This window comes from Centropristis striata, chromosome 12 (assembly GCF_030273125.1).
Source record: "Centropristis striata isolate RG_2023a ecotype Rhode Island chromosome 12, C.striata_1.0, whole genome shotgun sequence".
NCBI lineage: Eukaryota > Metazoa > Chordata > Actinopteri > Perciformes > Serranidae > Centropristis > Centropristis striata.
In genome coordinates, this window is record NC_081528.1 from 21,298,188 (window position 1) to 21,319,031 (window position 20,844).

A 20,844-nucleotide genomic window follows, 5' to 3' on the forward strand; every position below is an offset into this window, starting at 1 on the left:
AAAGGGAAGGAAGATGTAGTAACCCTAGCAGGGCTCTCTGGTAGTGTCACTGAGGGACAACAGTAGATGGACTCATTTGGGACTTGGGGTCAAGGGTAGCAGATATGCCAGAGTTGAAGTGCTGTCTAGCAGGAAATTAGAGTGGGAGTGTAGAAAAATATGCAAACACTGGCCTGGAGTGTTTCATGTCAAGAATGTGTCGAAATTTTGCAGCAGAAGACATTCGACCCCTGAAATGTTTCCTTGTCACTGTAGAGGAAAAACACTGCAGCTCAGTGTAGTGAGAGAAATGGCCTCTACTGACCTCTAGTGGTCACAAGTTAGAACAAACATTTCAATGACCGTTGACTTCCATGCTTGTTTGCCTTCAGTATGTTTGCTGATTACCAGCCTGTCCTGGACCCTTATTGACCTGCATATGTTGAGGTGAAACCACACAGTAGCAGCACAGGAAGCATCCCTGTCACACACCTTCACTCACTGAGCCTGGGAACCTTTAGTCAGCCTCTGGGTGTGGGTATGTAGGCAGAGTGGTGTGAAACTAACATGGTAAAAACCACTTTCATTTCATTGAACTATGGTGTTGCACTCCAGATGCACGTGAAAACAAGTTTTTTTCTAGCTTCCACACAACTGAAACCGTTAGTTATGAAACTGTATATGGCCATTTCTCGTAATCGGTAACCCCAGAAAAATAGTCAAAAAAGTCAGGCCTTTTTTTTAAGTTTCAGAGGACACTTTTAGTGCTGTAATAAACAACAGATTTAAAAAAAAAAAAAAAAAGGAAGTGTAGCATCTGATAGGGGAAGCAGATGATTGCATTTTTATCTGTAAACGTTGCAGGATGCAAATTTCGACATTTACTTAATGCAATACACTACAGTAGTATAGATCTACAGTCTGTATCAATGCTATAAGACATTTATTTTTATTTTATATAGTTAAGGGGAAGTAGCATGTGCTTCCCCTACTGACTGTATTATTTTATACTATTGTCTTTACTAGTAAGTGCTGTCATTTATAAATAGTGTTCCGAAGCACTCTCTCACGTCAACTGTGTTATTTTCAAGTTTTGTCTGCGTCGATAGGGGCTGAGTGACATCACAAGCGGTAGAAACACATGCATGAGGGCAGAACTTCCCCTTCCCTTCATCACAATACCTACCCAGAACACCACACCACACCAGACGCTACCAACTCATGCAAACACACTCAAACAAACCACATTGATGCAAACTTGCTCACATGCACATGCTGATAGTTAGGACTCTACTGCTGCAACAGGAAGGTTTACTGCTGACCCCGCTTGCCACTACACAGCTCGAGGAGGAGAGCGTGTGTGTGTCAGTCTGCTGTTTACAGAGACGTGTGAAGCTGCTGGAGCATGCGGTCGCTCCTGGTCGCTCCTGGTTCTGACCTTTCATCACAAGTCCCCTGCACGCTGATTGTTTAGGGAGACAACAAGGAGCAAAAAAGGTAATCACACAGTTTTTGTTTGGGCGTCACACTGTTTTGTCTGAACATTTGTGGTCAGAGTCATGCTTCATGCTTTGCTGACGACAGCGGTTTGGTAATAAATCCTCTTTTGCTCCAGTTAGAATGTATCAGTATGAACATGTAATGTTACACATATTATTAATTATTATTATTATTATTATTATAAGTGAAATTAGGAGTAACATATAATTAAACTTGGGATCTTTTTCTCATCTGCAGGCTATAGTATATCACAATTTAATGATTTTAATGTCACTGCCTGGGCATTTGATTTAAAGACGGAAACATAAGACAGTTTGAGAAACTTGTTTTTTAAAAATTGACAAATTGTAAGAAGTTTGCACAACAATACACAGAAACTGCAAGTCACCTATTTTTCTTCTCAAGTTCCCACAAACCTGCGTACCACTTCCTCAAAGTTACGTCTTGTTGCACAACTCCTAACTGTACAGGTAATGTGAGGGTGTCTGCTGGTTCACTGCAGCAGCCTGCGGTCAAAGAGTCAAAACTGGTGAAAAATTACAGTGAAACAGCAAAAACCTGTCACCGTTTTTCTGTTCTGTCTCTGGGGCCGGCAGAGGAAGGGTGTGGTGTCGTCTTGATGGCAGAAGGAAAGGCGATGCTGCTGTGATAAGCAGAGTAAATGCTCTGCTGTGCTTCTACACATTTCCTGTTGCAATCTTGGCTCTGGTCAGACACGATGTCTCACACATCTCTTATTTATCATACTTTCTATCAGTATTTTTCACAACGCTGTTTCATTTGGCATCCAGCGAATACATTGCACAGGCGAAAGCAAACATTTTCTTATCTAAAGAAAACCACACTTGGTTTCATTAAAAAAAATAGTGTCCCGTCAGTTTTACACAGATTTCCTACACGATTTGTTAACTAAATACATTTTTTGTTTGTTTTCTGTGAAATTTCTTGTAATATTTGAGCAATACTTTCTGAAAAGACAGGTTTATAAGTGTTTGACAATCATCACTAATTTCACTACACAACTTTTGGGTTGCCAGGTTGTGAAAAATCTTTTAAAAAAGGCTGCTGTTTATCCTCCACAAGCACGACCACCTGCCTTTTTAGTTAGGAAGACTACTCCAATAGAATGTAATAAGTATTACCATCTTATGTAACTTTATACTTCTATTTCACTACATTTTGAGGCAAATATTGAACTTTTTACTCCACTACATTTAGCTGACAACTTTAGTTACTTGTTGGGATTTAACATAAAAAAACATGAAAGTGAAGTGATTAAAGTGACATTTGTTTAGATTAAACCTCATAACATGAGGTTATGTTACGTATGTTAAAAATATAATGCTTTTATGCTTACATAATGCATCAAAAATAATCATCCAATATGGAGTATATAAAACAATCTGACAGCTGACAGCTTTAGTCACTTTACAGGTAGAGATTTAACATTAAAAAATGTGATACATTTAAAGCGATTTTGCATTTTTATAAATGAAACCACATAACAATATATTAAGAAGTTTAAAGGAGCCCTACCGCCAAAAACTAAAACACTGCTAACATAAATGCATCAATAATAATAATAATAATAATAATACTATAATATATTTAGAATATATAAGCAATCTGAGTGGGTCATTCTGCATAAAGACTACTTTTACTTTTAATACTTTAAATACATTTTTATGTTGATGCTTTTGTACTTTCACCTCAGTAAGTTTTGAATGCAGGACTTTTACTTGTAGTAGAGTCATTTCCATTGTGGTATTAGCACTTTTACTGAAGTAAGAGATCTGAATACTTTTCACCACTGGTTGTGCAAAAAGTCCTTTACTGAGGGCTGACTAGTTGTGATTTTATATATGTAACTGTGACTGAATCTATAACAGTGAAACTCATGACTCCGGCTGCATATCATTTGAAACTTCTGATATGACTTGAGCTTTGTACATAGTAAGGGACCAAAAAACATTTAGTTTTTTCCGCTTTTTATGGTCCAGAAGCCTTGCAGCCTTTTTCAGAAGGGAAGGGTTTTTGTGATGACCTAAAGATGAAACTGGAAACAGGAGTTGACTAAACAATCACAACAGCCAAGCACCGTTTCATATGTTAAAAGCAAAGTTGAGCTAAAAATTATGGATAAGTCTTTAAAATGATACGAAAAATTTTCATCTTTACACTATACAATTCTATTACAGAAATAAAAAGAAAAAAATAAGTTAATTAAAAATGTAATTAAAAAGACTTATAATAATAATAATAATAATAAAAACTGGAAAATATATGGAAATATAAAGGGAAATTACTAAAATATTATATACAATTTTTAATAGACAAGTATTAATAAATGCATTTTCTTGTGATATTCTTTTCACTTTTTCACTTTTCACTCTTTTCATATTCCTTGACAGATCTATAGATCATCATTAAGTTAGGTAAAGGACATTAATTAAAATTTTACAAAGTAACAAAAGTCTTTATAAAAGTTTTATTTTTTAATGGTAGCATTCATTTGTGATTTTCTGGACATTAAGCTAGACAACAATGTTTATAGCATCACTTCCATCACCTGTCAACTTTTTTTTCCATTGCAGGTGTTCAGGGTGTGTAAGTGACATGATGAAGGACTGATCATAGCACAGGGTTGTGAGTGATGCCACCATTGTCTGTGTGAGAGAGGAAATGACCATGAATGCTTCTGGAGCGTGGGAGGAGTCCCTGACCAACTCCTCCTCATGTGGACACAACATGACCAGCTGGGACCACCGCATGGAGAAGATGTACACGTACTTCTACCTGCTGCTCTTCATCCCCGGACTGCTGCTCAACACCACCGCTCTCTGGGTCCTCTGCAGACACATCAGGTACACACACACACACACACACACACACACTATATATATATATATATATATATAAGAACAGGTGAAAGGTTTTGTCAGGATAATCGCTAGTTTTAAGTCTTCTTCAGTACAGCACCATTATAAATGATGGTCCCATTTAGTGTTAAATACACAATAAAGCAGTGGAGGCTTTAGAGGCGTGGCTACCTTGTGGTTGACAGGTCGCTACCACAGTGACCCTGTGTGATTTAATTTAAGAACTCATGAAAGAAAGATAATCATGAAAGATAATCGTAACCCTTTGGTGACCTAAAATGTCTTCTATGTTGTTAAGTTGGACTAAAAGACACTTAAGGAAGTCGGCTGTTTGTTTTGAACTTGGGAAATTGCAAGCTAGCTGGCTAGCGCAAAGATCTGCTCATGACTTAAGCCCTTTACATACTTCACAAGAACAGAGAAATTTGTTCTTGTTCTTGAGGTGGCAAGAACAAGAAAAAAGTTCTTTCTGAGTCACTGAAACATTTCATACTTCAAACTCCACTGCAGAACTCCTGGGAAGTCGTCACAGGGCCCTTCCACTGCAGCACACATCATTTCTGACCAATCACACAGTAGTTCTCGGACACCACACGAGAACAAAGTTCTGCCCAGATGATGGGTCAAGAACAGAGAAATGTGCTCTCTCTCCCAGGGCTGCAAGAACAGAATGATGCCATTCTGTTGTCATTTATTGTATGTATTAGCCTTAACTCCTCTGCATGTTTCTCCACAGTAAGAAGACCAAGGCGGTGATCTTCATGATTAACCTGGCGTTCGCAGACCTGGCCCACATCCTCTCTCTCCCCCTCAGGATTTATTATTACTTCACACACACCTGGCCTTTTGGACGAGGCCTCTGCTTGTTCTGCTTCTACCTCAAATACCTCAACATGTACGCCGCCATAGGGTTCCTGGTAAGCCATCTGGGTTTAATAAATACATTTTCCAGTTCGAATCCATCTTTGTTTAACCCTCCTGTTATGTCAAAATCAAAATCAATGTCATGTAAAACCACTGTATGTTATATGTAGGTCTCTGAATGTCCATAAAAAAAATTTTTAACATGGATTTTTTATGATTTATCCTCATTGAGTCATGATCTGTGAGAGGTAAAGAACACCATTGCATTACATATTGATTGAAATGGTTAGTAATGGAGTTATTAAAGAAATATAAACAATGTTTATTGGGATTTTTTTAGTTTTTTGACACTTTTGGATAATTAAACATGGCCCGGGTCAAATTGACCCACAAACATTATTGCTGTTCCTGAGAAACAAACATAACAGGAGGGTTAAATCTCTGATATTCATTCATAAAATCCCAAGATCTCTCCTTTAACATATGTATTGTGTGAAGCTTTAACACTGTTTATCTGTGCACAAAGGAAACTCAGCATTACAACTTCACTTAAATTGGCAGAGAGTTGCCCAAACTTGTGAAAGTTGGACATCCAGAATTAATTTGTATCTTAATTCATAATATAAAACGGTAATGTTTCTAATTATGCACCTGAAGGCTTTCTTTTCCAATTTATCACATTTGACCGCTCAGAATCTCTTTCATATGCAAGAAAAATTGGCGTTGTAACAAAAGTACCTTGCATAAATGGAATTGGAAATTGAATGAAATTGGGAAATCCATAAACTAAAAATAATCCTGGAACATTGTGAGGATACTAAAAGGAGCATGGGGAGTCAAATGACAGTTTAAGCATTTGTAATTTATTTGAAGGGAGTTAAATGCCAATACATAACAGGAAGTCATTCAAGTGTGAGCCTCCCTTCTCTTCACTTCTCGGAACAAATTTACTTCCTGGCTCTAAATGTGCTGTGCTTTCCAATATCCACACTGTCATATAATTAAATAAGCCAGAAAGAGATTTACTATGTCACAGGGAGTATGCAAAGACATACCAGGATGTACATTAGGGATGGGCTTTTGGAAGAAACCTGCCAACTTGATTATCTATAACGTTAACGATCAATTAATCGTATAATCGACTTCCTGACAATCGTGAAACTAACTCACGTGAGATGATACTGTAAAGATAACTCAAGGAGTTCAATGTTTTATGTTTAAGTCCTCGAAGAGACATGAGGTTAGTTTTCACACTAATCTTCATATTTAAATGTGTTTTGTGTTTAAATAAGTTTTGGATCAAATTAAACTAGTAATTCATGCTAGCAAGGTTTGATACAGTAAGATAGTTTTGCTCAAATGAATCCTCTTGTATTTCTGTGTTGTTATTGTTATTGCAACTTTCAGTTTGCAAACTGTAGCTTTATCCAACTTAATTCTCAGTTTATTGACGTACGGCTGCAGAACTGAACGCTCGGCCGTGTTTCAGTTCAGTGATACTGATACGCAGTCAGAGATAAAATAAAAATAATAAAATACACAGATTGATTAAAAATTTCACATGATCAACCAAATTCTTAACGACCATTAATAGATCAACGAATAATTATTCCCATCCCTAATGTACAGCATATACTGTCATAGAAAAACATATTAGACCATTGTTCCATGGTTTTCTTCATATTAACCAAAATCATCATCAAGAAAACCATGGAAATGTCTAGATATCAGCTCTTAAATTAAAGTCTTATGAACTATTTTTGTTGTTATGATAAAATCCGTGCAAACAAATGTACCTTTAGTTGTACCAGGCATTAAAATGAACAAGAAATTGAAGAAAACAAGGTGGTCTAATATTTTTTTCCAAGCCAAAGGGTGAAGGTTCAAGGCCCCATGTTCTGATGTGATATGTCCTATCTGTATGCATGTATCTGGCTTTCTGTGACTATATTTTTTTCTGTTTCCAGGTGTGTATCAGCGTGCAGAGGTGTGTGTTCCTGCTCGACCCGTTCGCAGCTCGCCGGTGGAGGCGGCGCTACGACCTGTTGATCAGCATCATAGTGTGGGTGGTGGTGGGTCTGGGCTGCTCGCCTTTCATCCTGATGCGGAGCAGCAGCAGCAGCAGCAGCAGCAGCCCCGACAACAGCATCCTGGATGTCACTTCTACCCAGAATCCTTTAGGCTACAACAAGCTTACGGTGCCACCTTTGAGTACGACCCTCAGCAGTCTGGTCTCCAGTCCCGGCTCGACCAAAGCGGGCTGCTTCAAGGACCTGCCCATGCGTCCCCTGCCCCTCCCGCTGGCGGTCGCCATGATGGCTCTAGCTGAGCTGTTTGGCTTCTTAATCCCTTTGGCGTGCGTCAGTTTCAGCTCCATCCGCATCGTCTATTCTCTGAACCAAAGACACAAGGATCAGACATTCAACTCCTCAGCACGCGGCCGAATCCAGTCGGTCAGCTCCACCTGCCAGACAGATAAACATCACGAGAGGCAGACCAACGCTGAGAAGCGGCGAGCTCTACTGATGGTGCTGAGCTGCTCTGCCCTCTTCTTGTTCTGCTTCGTCCCCTATCACGTCAACTTCCTGCTCTACCTGATGGTGTCGCAGAAGATAGTGACCAACTGTGTCACGGTGCTGGCTGTGCGTCAGTTCCACCCGGTGTCTCTGTGCCTGGCCAGCCTGAGCTGCTGCCTCAACCCTCTGCTTTATTACTTTCTAACTGCTGAGTTCAGGTTGCACCTCACCAGGCGCACCTCCTCCTTCACCGCCTCGCTGCTCTCCTCCCCGATCAGCTCCCCGATAAACCGTCCCGCACAGCAGAGAATGACGAGCATGGAGAGTAGCTGCTCAGACAGGGAGTAGCATCGTTCAGAGGCTCAGGGAATGACACGGCTAAACATGACAGATGATGCATCCTGCTCAACTCATAAACAGACTGATAACGAGATGAGTTCACATGCTGCAGCTGTCTGAACACAAACTGACCCAAAGAGTTTTAACCTCAATGTGAAGAAGCTCCCAGAGGAACAAACACATCTTCAATCACCAGCTGATGATATGATGTCTGTGTTAAATATTGTAAACAATATCAATGTGAATATCATCTCAGTCGCCTTATGCATAAGCTACAGCTTGTTGTTTAACTTCAGAAAAATTGCAAATGCAACAATCAGGAATGTACAAGAATGAAAAGTATATCATGCATTAGTTACAACTGAGATATCTCAATCATCGTGATTTATGAGTAATTAATGATGTTCAACTTCTAGCTAGAGGCTACACAGTCGTGTAGTGGTTGGCTCACAGCAAGAGGGTCGCCAGTTTGACTCTGGCCTGCAGCTCTTCTTTGTGGAGTTTGCCTGTTGTCAGCGTGGGTACTCCAGCTTCCTCCCACAGTCCAAAAACATGCACTTTCAGGTTTAATTAGTGACTCTAAATTGCCCGTAGGAGTGAATGACAGCGTGATTGTCAGTCTCTATGTGTCAGCCCTGTGAGAGACCTGTCCAGGGTGTACCTGCCTCTCGCCCAATGTAGCTGGGATCAGCTCCAGCCCCCCACGACCCGAGTGCGGATAAGCGGTGAAGAATGAATGAATGAATGAATTAACTTCTAGCAACTTTTTCAAGACTTCATCATGTTTGTGGCCCTTCAAATTAAGTGGTGACCTGGTCCATCACTGAAAAATAACACAGAAGTTCTCTAATCTTTTTCCACCGAACGACCCCTTAAAATACATGCAGTGATGGAAAAAAAATATTAGACCACCCTTGTTTTCTTCAATTTATTGTTCATTTTAATGCCTGGTACAACTAAAGGTAAATTTGGCTATTTTTATAATGAACAATAAATTGAAGAAAACAAGGGTGGTCTAATATTTTTTTTCCATGACTGTATATACAGGATGTCCCTTAGAATAATTTGACAGAGCTGACAGACACTTAGATATCACTTAGATAAATGTATTAGGAGGCGATCACACATGCCTAAAATAACCATTGCTGAACATTCATGTTAGTTTCACTTTCAGTGCAAATTTGCATCTTCATATCATGTCCAGTTGATATGAACTAGTCACTCACAAGAGTCACAGAGTCTCCAGCCAGTATTAAAGAAGTGTGCATGAATGAGCACATTAGGCAATAAATACATTTGTTTCACAATCATTTAGATGATCTAATCTGAAAACTTTTCAGGGACTCCCTGGAGGCTGCCACAGAGCCCCGAAGGTCCCTGGAAGAATTACTGAGATGACTAATATGATTAATGGTGGTGCTTATTTTCTTTGTGACCCCTCTTAGAAATAACTTAACAATATAAACATGGATTGATTAACTACTTGGCAGTGTCTGAAAGTTTTATATATCTTGTGTCTTTGCCAAAATAAACTGTCATTTCTAAATAATAGTAATAATAATAATAATTAAAAGCTAATGAATCAATTCATGTTTGTAAGTATTATGAATTAGTAATCTTTAATGGTTTGTGAGCTTTAAGTTGATACTGTGTGATGCATTCTCCTCACTAGTTGATTCATAAGCAACAAACGGTTTGCACACTGTTGGAATCATATGCTATTTATCAGTGTTAAAATTGGAGCTTTATTTGAAAGGCCACAAACACGATGAAGTCATGAAGAAACTCAGAATCTGGAATTCAACTGAATACATGTGCACTTCTGTGACTAATCAGTTGTTACTCCCCTAGTTATGAGCATCATTAATAACTTACATACCTGAGTTTTTGCATTGCATATTGTGTTGTTCTTGCATGAGAAAGTATTCATTCCTGATATAACTACGTGGATTAATTCAAGCATTGAGTCATGCATGTATTTACGATCAGGTACCTTTACCCAACAGTGTTACTAATGCAACAACTTCAAATAAGCTACATGTAAATGTTCTGTAAATAAAAGCGCTGTCTGTTCTATCTGGTGCTGTGATGTTTGCTTCATAATGAGGCTGACAGCAAGGGAAAACAGGTGCCAAATCATTTTGGCTGCACTTCCTCTCACAATGCAAAGTGGTGAAGACAGTTGGCAGCAGTTGCAGCAGCTTTGAAACCCAGTAACTGCCAAGCTCTGAGGTCAGCCCCCCTCTTCCACCCACCTCCTCTTGCATCTGCTGAAGCCAAGTCTGAGCCAAATCTGAGGCTGCCCCCACCCCCAGGCAGATGTATGCAGCCCACCTCGGGACGAGCTGCGAGCTGTCTGAGTCACCCACCAAAATGTGCCCACTTCTTACTGTCATGCTCCAGCAGTGCATTGAATTCTGCTATTTCTCTGCTTCTTAGTAGCTGAGAAATATGTGATGATAAGAAAACTAACAGCAGCTTTAAAAAAAAAAAAAAAGACCAAAAAAATGTTTTCTGTCTCTACTTCTACTTTTGATTCTCAGTCACTGAAAGGACGCACATGCCGGCTCTGCACCACTAACAAGGGAAAAAGTAGCCATAATAGCAGAAGTCATGGTGTCAAAAATTCTTGTAAACCACACCCCCACATTCACAGGAAGCTCTATGTGTGCTGAAACCCCCAGTTCACCAGAGACTCAGAGAGAGAGAAAGACATACAGTGAGAAGTCAAAACAGGAAATAACTTCAGATGAGAAGAAGAAAAGGACAGTGGAAAGTGGATAGGAGAGCAGAAAAAGAGATAGAAGTGATAGAAGAGTGTGAAGGCGGGACAGAGAAAGTAAATAGTGTTACAGCAGGAGGAGGGAGGGGATGGCATGCGTGTCGGCTGATGCTTCATCCGCCTGCTTTTTGATGCGACGCAGCTTGACGACAGAGGTGAGATGTTAATGGTTGATTCCTTTTTAATAGACAGCGAGCTTAAGCTTTTGTGTGAGAGGCTTTTAACAGCTGGATGCCTTCAGTGTGGAGTCATGGGGGACCTCACATGTTTCTCCAATGTGAGGAATGTGTGTTATGATGAGGGTGTGAATGTGTGTCTGTAGGCCAGTGTCAGGGTGCTTTCTGTATCCGTATCTGGGATGGTGGATCATGACATGTTTTGTGTGTTGGGACAGCACACGTGGAGGGACCTGGGTGCCGGCCACTAACATTTTTGGGTGCTGATACACGAGGCGAGATGTCGTGTCTGAGCGGAAAAGCTATAAGGCGCCAACAAACCCACGGAGGGATGAATCATAGTGGATAAAATAATGTGTTTCCATTGGCAAGATCTGATGAGTAAAACTGCTGAATCCTTAGATAGGGGCTCTTTTTAGAAGGCGAATTTCACAAAACTCTATTATCAACAAGATCCAAAGACACAAAACGAAGTGGATAACGCCCTAAACTGGTCAACATGTTGAACGTAACTTAAGCCGCAAGAAGGAAATGAAAGAATAGTGATTTGTCATCGCTAAAAAGTCCATTCTGATCTTATAGATGGTCTCAGAGAGAAGAATACTGTACGTGCTGAAGTGAGAGTAATGAGAGGAGAATCACACCAAAACAGTCGCACATAGGTCAAAGGTCAGTGAGACTAAAAGGAGGACTGGGGACTGACGGCCCACTGAGGGATCTTTCTCAGTGCTGTGAAGTAGGATAAAAGGCAGGCAGAGGCAGAGGCCAGAGAGCTGAGGAACACACATCTCTGTTTAAAAACCCTCTTTACTATCCAAAGTTCCCCTGCTTGTTAATGACCTCCATGGGAAGAACTGTTCCTAAAGGCACAGTCATGGTGGAAGAAGTATTTACATTAAGTTAAAGTACTAATACCACACTGTAAATTACTCCACTACAAGTCCTGCATTAACAACTTACTGAAGTAAAAGTACAAACGTATCAGCATCAAAATGTACTTAAAGTATCAAAAGTAAAAGTACTCATTATGCAGAATGGACCCACTCAGATTGTTTTATGTATTTTAAATATATTATTTGATTATTATTATTGATGCATTTATGTAAGCAGCGTTTTACTGCTGTCAATGTAGGGCTCATTTTAACTATTTAATATACTTTATGTGGTTTAATTTATAAACCTGTGTAATCACTTTAAATTGATCATGTTTTTCATGTTAAGTCTCGACCTGAAAAGTAACTAAAGCTGTCAGCTAAACGTAGTGGAGTAAGAAGTTTAATATTTGCCTCAAAATGTAGTGAAGTAGAAGTATAAAGTTACAAATGTGGAAATATTCAAGTAAAGTACAAGTGCCTCAAAATTGTACTTGAGTACAGTACTTGAGTAAATGTACTTAGTTACATTCCACCAGTGGGGATAGTTCAGATGGTTGGAAGTGGTGTTGAGGACCATCGTTGCCAGATGGGCAGAAAGTTAAACTATCGTGCCAGAGGGTTACTTTGTGGAAAATCTATTATGCAAGTTATGACCATGAGAACAAGTAGCCAGAAATGTATAATTTTACAAAATACAATTTCCACAACTTTTTGATGCTTCAATAAATCAACTCACATCTTTTTTAAGCAAGCTGACGTAGCTATGATGTGTGAACAGATCTGGTTCTTAATTTTGACCATTCTTGACGACTGGTTGAACTGGTCAAAAATCCCCTCCAAAATACAACAGTAAGACACATGTCATTGTTCAGTGGTTTGATAGTGAGCATTTCTGTTCTGTAAACTGATTTAAAAAAACCCTTATTATGAATATTCATAGGAAAGCTGCACATACTCTGAATGCTGTAGGTGTCTAGTTTGTGGTTGTAAAGTTTCATCATAGAGGTCACAGCAGCTCATTTTATTCAGTGAGGTCAAGCTTCAGAGAATGGTCTCACTGTAATGAAATGGCTACTGAGGAGACTAACATCACCACATGAATATAATTAAACTGGAGTGTAAACCTAAGGAGTGGTTAGCTGGGTTCTCTCCAGGTATGTCCAAAAACATGCACTTAGGTGACTCTAAATTGCCCGTAGGAGTGAATGAGAGTGTGATTGTCTGTCTGTGTCAGCCCTGTGATACTCTGGTGACCTGTCCAGGGTGTACCCCGCCTCTCGCCCAATGTCAGCTGGGATCACCTCCAGCCCCCCAACCACCTAAGTTCGGATAAGTGGTTAAGGATGATGAATGAATGAATGAATCCACAAGAGACTCAGCTTTCCAATGATATCCAATTTATACGATTCCCAGACTGTTTATGCCCCAGTATGCAGAAATATTAACTGAAAATAATACATTTGTTCTGCATGAGAAAAAAAATGCATGGTTTTTGCACCAAACTGAGACCTGTGGGTTCCCATAGAACTCAGAACATATCACTCAGAGGTCAGAGGTCAAGGGGCCCCTTTTATAAACTTCAACTTCAACTTTGACTCTATTATCCTGAAGGAAATTTTATCTGCAGATGGCATCACATCACATCACATCACATCAAGGACCATGAGAAACATGAAATACTGACAACAATAACAAAATAAAAAAATAAAAAAAACAACAACAGATTTCCACACCACAAATGAGAGCAACATAAACCTGCCACACTAAACCTGTAGCTACAAAACAAGCTAAAAACATGATAAACAGCTAATTAAATAATACATCTTGAATTAAGTGCTGCACAGAACTTTTAGAGATTAAATGGAATAAATAAATATTCAATGCAGGCAATCCAAGATATCTTAGAAGCTTCTCAATGGCCACAAACTGACATTTGGCCCAGCATCAAAGCATTAATTAATCTCCTTTACCGGCAAGGAATCAGGACATAATTGGTACCATTGTGTCCTCACGATTACTCATAAAGTTGGAATAAAATATTTTTTACCTCTTTCCATGAAATGATTGTGACAATATTGTGTGATTTATTCTTGACAGATAAAGTGTAAATCTTCAAAACTTTATTCATCAATTTCTTCCAAACATGTCAAAATGAAAATGAATCCACAATTAACAGGATTGTGTCTTTCACAAAGTTCATATGAAATCAGCATAACTTTTTTTTCTTATTTCCTCTCTCATAAATCATCTCACAACCCCATAGATTAATCTTGTGACCCTTCAGAGGGACCAGACCCCTCGGTTGGAAAACACTGATTCAACTACCTCTCAGTTAATGATGATGCCTCAGAATAAACAATCTAATAATATACAATACTACATCACTCTGCAGAATATTTTGCTTATAATACTTCTGCATGTTGACCTTTCATTACTTGTTTCTTTACATGGTTGTACTGGTACGGAGGATGGGGAGTGTTATGTGTAGTCACTGTCAGTTCCCTTAATTACTTAAAACAGTAACATGACTGAGTATATTTAGAATACATCCTGCAACAGTTTAGGCAGATGTTGAACAGATGTGCACCATCAGCACTCTTTATGTCATATTGTTTCCTTGCTGACCGTCAAACTTCCTTAAATAATGATGTTCTAAATAGTGAACATGTTAGAGTAACTGTCCTGTGATGAGAGAAGACACATGGTCAGTGAACTCATCAGTTCAGAAGTCTCATCTGAAAAAATAGTGTATTATTGGTCATCATTAATATTTTTTCTTTGATATAATTAACTTTTATATGGAGGCCCTGAGAGGAAAGTGAGGACATGATTATTTTCAGTTTCTTAGTCCTACAACCCAGACTCCAAAAAAGTTGGGATGCTGCGTAAAACATAAAAATAAACCCTAAAATGCTTCAAATTCAGAATGATCATTTCTACTTACTAAAAACAAACAAAAGTATCCCAGTTTGAGCATTAGATACTGTGTCTTTAAATTATATTCAATTGAACATAGGTTTTAAAGGATTTACAAATTATTGCACTCTGTTTTTATGACATTTTACAAAATAACAGTGTACCTTCTTTGGAATATGGGTTGTATTTAGAACATGAGGTTGTGGTTCACTTCAGCCTCTTTAAGTGAAAATAATTATTGATGAATGATTATACTGAATGATTATTATAACAGCAAACTCTTAGAAAAATGATCCTGATGAAAACAAAACAAAAAAAAGGTTTTACCCAGCAAAACTTATCCTGCTTTCACAGATGAAAATTAAATAAATTAAATAAGTCACAATCAATGACAATTTGTTTTAGGAACTTTGCCTGTCACTATTTTTTGTTTTTTTGTAACAAGAAGTGACCATATTTGGATAAGAGCCAGGGAGGAGAAAGCTAAAGCCCTTTACATACATACATTTTCTAGTTGTCAAGAAAAAAGAACAAGAAAAAAAATATTTCTGGCCAGGACATTTCATACTTCACAAGAAACTCCACTGCAGAACTCCTGGGAAGCCGTCACAGGGCCCTCCCACTGCAGCACACCTCATTTCTGACCAATCACACAGTAGCTCTTGGACACCACACAAGAACAAAGTTCTGCCCAGCTGATGTGTCAAGAATAGAGAAATTTGTTCTCTCACAAATTTCTCTATTCTTGAGGAGAATGTATTAGCCTTAAGTCATGAGCAGATCTTTACTCTAGCCAGCTAACTTGCATTTTCCCAGGTTAAAAACGAAAAGTCAACTCCTTAAAGTGTCTTTTAGTCCAACTTAACACTACAGAAGACATTTTAAGGCGCCAAAATGTTACCGTAAACTTTCATGAACTGAAAACAAGCTGGGAAACGGTCACAGTTCTTAGATGAAAACACACAGGGTCACTGTGGCAGAGACCTGTCAACCACAAGGTAGCCACGCCCCTAAAGCCTCCACTGCTTAACTGTCTGTTTTAAACTGAATGGGACCATCATTTATAATGGTGCTGTATTGAAGAAGACATAAAACTAGCAATTATCCTGACAAAACCTTTCGACTGTTGGTGTTTTTCTTTAATTTATTGCCATATTGTGAACTAATATGTATCAACAGATTATAATTGACCCATTTAAAGCATTTTTAGGGCATTTTCAAATTAAACCATTTTTGACAAAAATTGACATATGACTGTGACTTTTTTTTTAGGGGGGTCATTTTTGGACATCCCATAATATGGTGTTTTTTCGCTGTTTTTTGGACAAACTACAGTACTACATGTATCAACAGGGTATAATTAGACCATTTCTAGCATTTTAGGCATTTTAAAATTTGACAGTTTTTGACAAAAATCGACATACTATATATGATTTTTTTTCGGGGGGGGTCATTTTTTGACATCCCATAATATGGTGCTTTTCTGTCATTTCTTGCCATATGATGCTCCTATATCAACAGACTATAATTGGCCAATTTTAAGCATTTTAGGCATTTTAATATTTGACCATTTTTGATGAAAAATCGTCATGCTATAGTATGGCTTTTTTTCACTTTTTGGATATCTCATATGATGGTGTTTCTCTGTCACTTTTGGACAAACTATACTACTACATGTATCAGCAGAGTATAATAAGACCAATAAATTTAAAGATAAAATAAATTTTAGAGCATTCAGATTTTATGACTTTTTTCTTTACATTTTCGATATACTATACTATGATTTTTTTTTTTCAGTTTCTGGACATTTCACTGTATGGTGTTTTTCTGTCATTCCTGTATTTTAAGCACTTTTAGGCATTTACAAATTTGACAATTACATAAGTTCTTATATACGTCATAAACAAAGGAGATAAATTCATTGATATACGGGCATCTATACTAAAGGAGGATCAGTTCAGTCCAAATCAGATTATAAATACAAGACAAACTGTAAAAATCACGGATAAATCTTCACAGCTCTTCATTATCTTCTTAAGCAGTTCTTATGTGTTGAAGCAAAGAGCAAGGAAACCCGTGGCGAAGCAGCTTACACCTACTGATGTTTACTGCAGTGGGTGGAAGACACCTTCAAGCTCAGCTCCAGACATGACTGTGTATTTCCATTTCAGGTTCAAATCAATATCTCAAGAGCTCCGAGTTTAAGGCAACCTAAACGTTTAGAAAACCTTTTTAAAAATGTATTTGAATTAAAAGTTGATAAGAAGTACTTTCATTTTTCTGTTGTTTGGAAATGGCAAAAAGCATAATGTAGGTGGTAGAAACTGAATTCACCACAAACGTGCTGCTCTTCATCATGACTCGGTCCGACCTGTTAACCACGCGGGTTTCACTGATGCCTTTCACACTGGCTTATTGTAGGCTGCCCTGCAGGTGGGGACGCTAACAGTGAACACTATGTGGGAGATTGTAGCCTCAGCTTCTCTGTGGGTTTGCATATTTACTGTAAATACAAAAGGCTGCACGCACAGGTTACTTTTAATGTCATAAACACATGGTGTAACAAGCTGCAGCCCTCATTAACAGGAACGAGTGTTTGCATGTGTTAGTGTGAGACTAAAGGCTGCACAATGTGATGCGTGTCTTTAAACCTGCTGTTATCTGTGCAACATGCAAAACAGCTATAAGAATATTTACATCAACACTAAAATCATCCAGTTGAACCTTTCTCTTTCCCCCCATCAGGATGTTATGTTCTTGGGATTGAAACATCAACACAGCTGGAACACACTTTCACTTGACTCAGAAGGAGCCTGAACTCCTCCTCGCCATAATGGACGCTCAAACACACCCGTCAACCGTATACAAGCAGCTCTCCTGATTCCAGCTTCCTGTTGGTGCACAAGGCAACTTGTCCTAACAGTCACAGGCTTAAGATGAACTTTGCCAACCACAGCTGTCAAAGCAGTGAAGAAGATCTACGCAAGTACCAGCACCAGGTGTATGCAATAGTGTACAGTGTGATCTTAGCGCCCGGCCTGCTGGGAAATGTGCTGGCGCTCTGGGTGTTCAAGATTTATATCAGGGAGACCAAGAAGGCGGTGGTGTTTATGATGAACCTGGCTGTAGCCGACCTGCTGCAGGTAAACATCACTCTACGTGTCTCTTACTTCCCGTTTGATTGTTTAACATCATGCAGTTTGACTAGAAATAACTTTTTATCATTCATATTTCCTGTTTACATAAATGATTTTATGTGTGGATGGTAGGGCTGCAAATAATGATTATTTTCATTACTGACTAAACTAATTGTGTCAATTAACTGTTTACTTTAACTCATTAACAGTGGTAGAATGTAACTAAGTACCTTTCTCAAGTACTGTACTGTACAATTTTGAGGTACTTGTACTTTTTTATTTATATATTTATTTCCATTTTATGTAACTTAATACTTCTACTCCATTACATTTTGATTACACTTTTTGATCCACTTACAGGTCGAGATTTAACATAAAAAGCATGATACTTTTAAAATGATTAGACTTTTTGTTTAATTAAACCTTACAACAATTTATTAAGTAGTTAAAATGAGCCCTGTCTTGAGAAAATTAAAATGCTGCTTACACAAAAGCATCAATAATAAAAATCCAAAAATATATTTAGAACATATAAAAAATTCTGAGTTGGTGCATTGTGCATAACGAGTACTTTTGATACTTTGAGTACATTTGATGCTGATACTTTTGTACTTTTTCTTCAGTAAGTTTTGAATGCAGGACTTTTACTTGTAGTGGAGTAATTTCACAATGTGGTATTAGTACTTTTACTTAAGTAAGAAATCTGAATACTTCTTCCACCACTGCCCTATTAAGCATTTCAAAATAATACTTCCTATATCGCTTATAACACATTTTGGTGTAGTTGTAAGCAGATATCACAACATTTTTAAGTGTTAAATGTAATAATGTCAATTGTTTTTCCAATAAAGCACCCATAACTAATTTATAAAGAGTTAATGAATGATTTATAATACAGCTGTAATGGCATTTAATGACATATGAACAAACACACTTCTTTCATTTGTATATTAAAACATCTTTCAACTGTTCATACACATGTGAATATGAAGACATCTTTAAGAAAAAGGTGCACATATTAAATTCAAGGCCTTCATCAGCAGGAGAGGACAAAATATTTATATAATAAAACAAACAAAAAACCCACATACATTTGAACTTAATTATAGAACATATTTAATATAAAGATATTATAATTATTATTTATATATTTAAGTTAAAATATATTTGATTATTGTCAATATAACTGTACTATATTGTCATTCATGTTTTGCTATAAAAGTTTTTTAGACTGTTTAGATTCTGTTAAAAAAGAGGGGATGAAATAAATTGATACTGTTTAACCTATTAAATGTAAAATACAGTTGTAAAATTCACAAAGTAGTGGGCAGCCTCATGAAAGATAATAATTATTAGAAACTTTCATTTTTGGTTGATATTGGCGCCCTCTGTGGACAAAATGGTAATGCATCCATGAGCACAACCACCTCGTGTGTTAACGATGTCTGGCTAACATGTGCATTTGTTCTTGAAGCGAGTGAAATAAAGTAAGTAAGTAAGTAAGTAAAGTTTATTTATATAGCACTTTTCACATATAAAATCACAAAGTGGTTTACAGAAGATAAAAAGAAAGAAATAAGATAGGGGAACATAAGACAATTAAAACACAGTTAAAACACAATTAAAACACAATGAAACATAAAAAATAAAGACCCACTAAGAGCTCAAACAAGAGTTATTTAATGGCCAATAGTATAAAACAAAGCACCAATTACTTCCTTATGAGAATCTGTGCAATAATGCATCCCACAGTTGAAGCTCAAAGAGTCACTCAGACCAAGTGGGCATCTATCACCTTGTTTGTTCTACAACCATCTTGACGCTCTCGTCTCTCCTCAGGTGCTCTCTCTGCCTCTGCGCATCTACTACTACCTGAACAACACCTGGCCCTTCGGTCATCCTCTGTGCATGATCTGCTTCTACCTGAAGTACGTCAACATGTACGCCTCCATCTACTTCCTGGTGTGTGTCAGCGTGCGTCGCTGTGAGCTCATCATGCGTCCGCTGAGGTACCAATCCTCCAGGAGGAAAGGAGACTTGGTTATCTGTGTCCTTGGCTGGCTGTTGGTGTGCCTGGGCTGCCTGCCCTTCCCTCTGCTGAGGAACCCCAGCAGTGTACCAAACTCTAATTCAAGCTCAGAGCTGGTGTGTTTCTCAGAGCTGCCCATGAGGACTGTGAGTATTCCAGCAGCCTGGGCGCTCCTGATCCTCGCGGAGCTGCTGGGCTTCATCATCCCCCTCGTCATGGTGTTAGCCTGCAGCTGTCTGACTGCTGGGAGCCTTCGGGACCCGACAGGGGGGGCTATTACTGACCGAGGGGAGAAGCGGAGGGCGTTTAAGATGGTGCTCAGCTGTGCTGTAGTCTTCCTAGTGTGCTTTGCTCCTTACCACATCACCATGCCCCTGGACTTCCTGGTGAAGGCCGACGCCTTGAGCAGCTGCACCTTCAGGGACCTCATTCTGAGATGTCACCCCGTCACGCTCTGCCTGGCCAGTCTCAACTGCAGCCTGGACCCCCTCATGTACTATTTCACAACCCATGAATTCTGGAGGCGACTGAGCAAGCCAGAGATACCAGAGAGCATGTCTTTTGGCAGGCGCCTGTCCTGTATAACTGGAGGAGAGGATGCTGAGGAGGACTAGACTGCAGCCAGTCTCTTGTTGAAGGACCAAGAGTTAAATCTCTAGCACTAAACCCTGAGATAAAGACTGTTTAAAAACTAGGGAAATATCATTTACATGCAAACTAGTACGTGAAACTATGGAAGCAAGTTTCAAATGTGCCTTTTTTTTTCTATTTATATTTCAATAAAAGCTGTGTCCGTTCTTTCTAAATCTGAATGGTGAAGAGTGAGTGAGTTCCTGTTCTGCAGGATGAGCC

General features: G+C 38.6%; 2 protein-coding genes across 3 annotated transcripts; both read left to right on the forward strand.

The window, feature by feature from the left end:
* Window positions 1-781: 781 nt before the first annotated feature.
* p2ry10 (P2Y receptor family member 10) lies at window positions 782-8,948 on the forward strand. The gene is made up of 4 exons (XM_059346533.1): window positions 782-1,476; window positions 4,074-4,343; window positions 5,095-5,275; window positions 7,190-8,948. Exons 2-4 carry the CDS (start codon window positions 4,162-4,164, stop codon window positions 8,084-8,086), a joined length of 1,260 nt encoding a protein of 419 aa, XP_059202516.1. The 5' UTR covers window positions 782-1,476; window positions 4,074-4,161; the 3' UTR covers window positions 8,087-8,948.
* A 1,677-nt stretch (window positions 8,949-10,625) lies between these two features.
* On the forward strand, window positions 10,626-20,798 carry gpr174 (G protein-coupled receptor 174). 2 transcript variants are annotated; one of them, XM_059346544.1, is made up of 3 exons: window positions 10,626-11,014; window positions 17,572-17,969; window positions 19,803-20,798. In XM_059346544.1, the coding sequence occupies exons 2-3, from the start codon at window positions 17,763-17,765 to the stop codon at window positions 20,604-20,606; spliced, it is 1,011 nt and encodes a 336-aa protein (XP_059202527.1). In that variant the 5' UTR covers window positions 10,626-11,014; window positions 17,572-17,762; the 3' UTR covers window positions 20,607-20,798. The 2 variants fall into 2 exon arrangements, with proteins under 2 accessions (XP_059202527.1, XP_059202528.1); XM_059346545.1 differs by lacking the exon at window positions 10,626-11,014 and having other exon boundaries at window positions 17,451-17,969.
* The last annotated feature ends 46 nt before the right edge of the window (window positions 20,799-20,844 follow it).

What these genes read in the sequence shown, in the direction of transcription:
- gpr174 (XM_059346544.1), top strand. Translation starts at nt 17,763, where the DNA reads ATGAACTTTGCCAACCACAGCTGTCAAAGCAGTGAAGAAGATCTACGC. An exon ending in CTGTAGCCGACCTGCTGCAG is followed by an intron (nt 17,970 to 19,802) that starts GTAAACATCACT and finishes GTCTCTCCTCAG; the next exon opens with GTGCTCTCTCTGCCTCTGCG.
- p2ry10 (XM_059346533.1), top strand. Translation starts at nt 4,162, where the DNA reads ATGACCATGAATGCTTCTGGAGCGTGGGAGGAGTCCCTGACCAACTCC. An exon ending in GTCCTCTGCAGACACATCAG is followed by an intron (nt 4,344 to 5,094) that starts GTACACACACAC and finishes GTTTCTCCACAG; the next exon opens with TAAGAAGACCAAGGCGGTGA. An exon ending in ACGCCGCCATAGGGTTCCTG is followed by an intron (nt 5,276 to 7,189) that starts GTAAGCCATCTG and finishes TTCTGTTTCCAG; the next exon opens with GTGTGTATCAGCGTGCAGAG.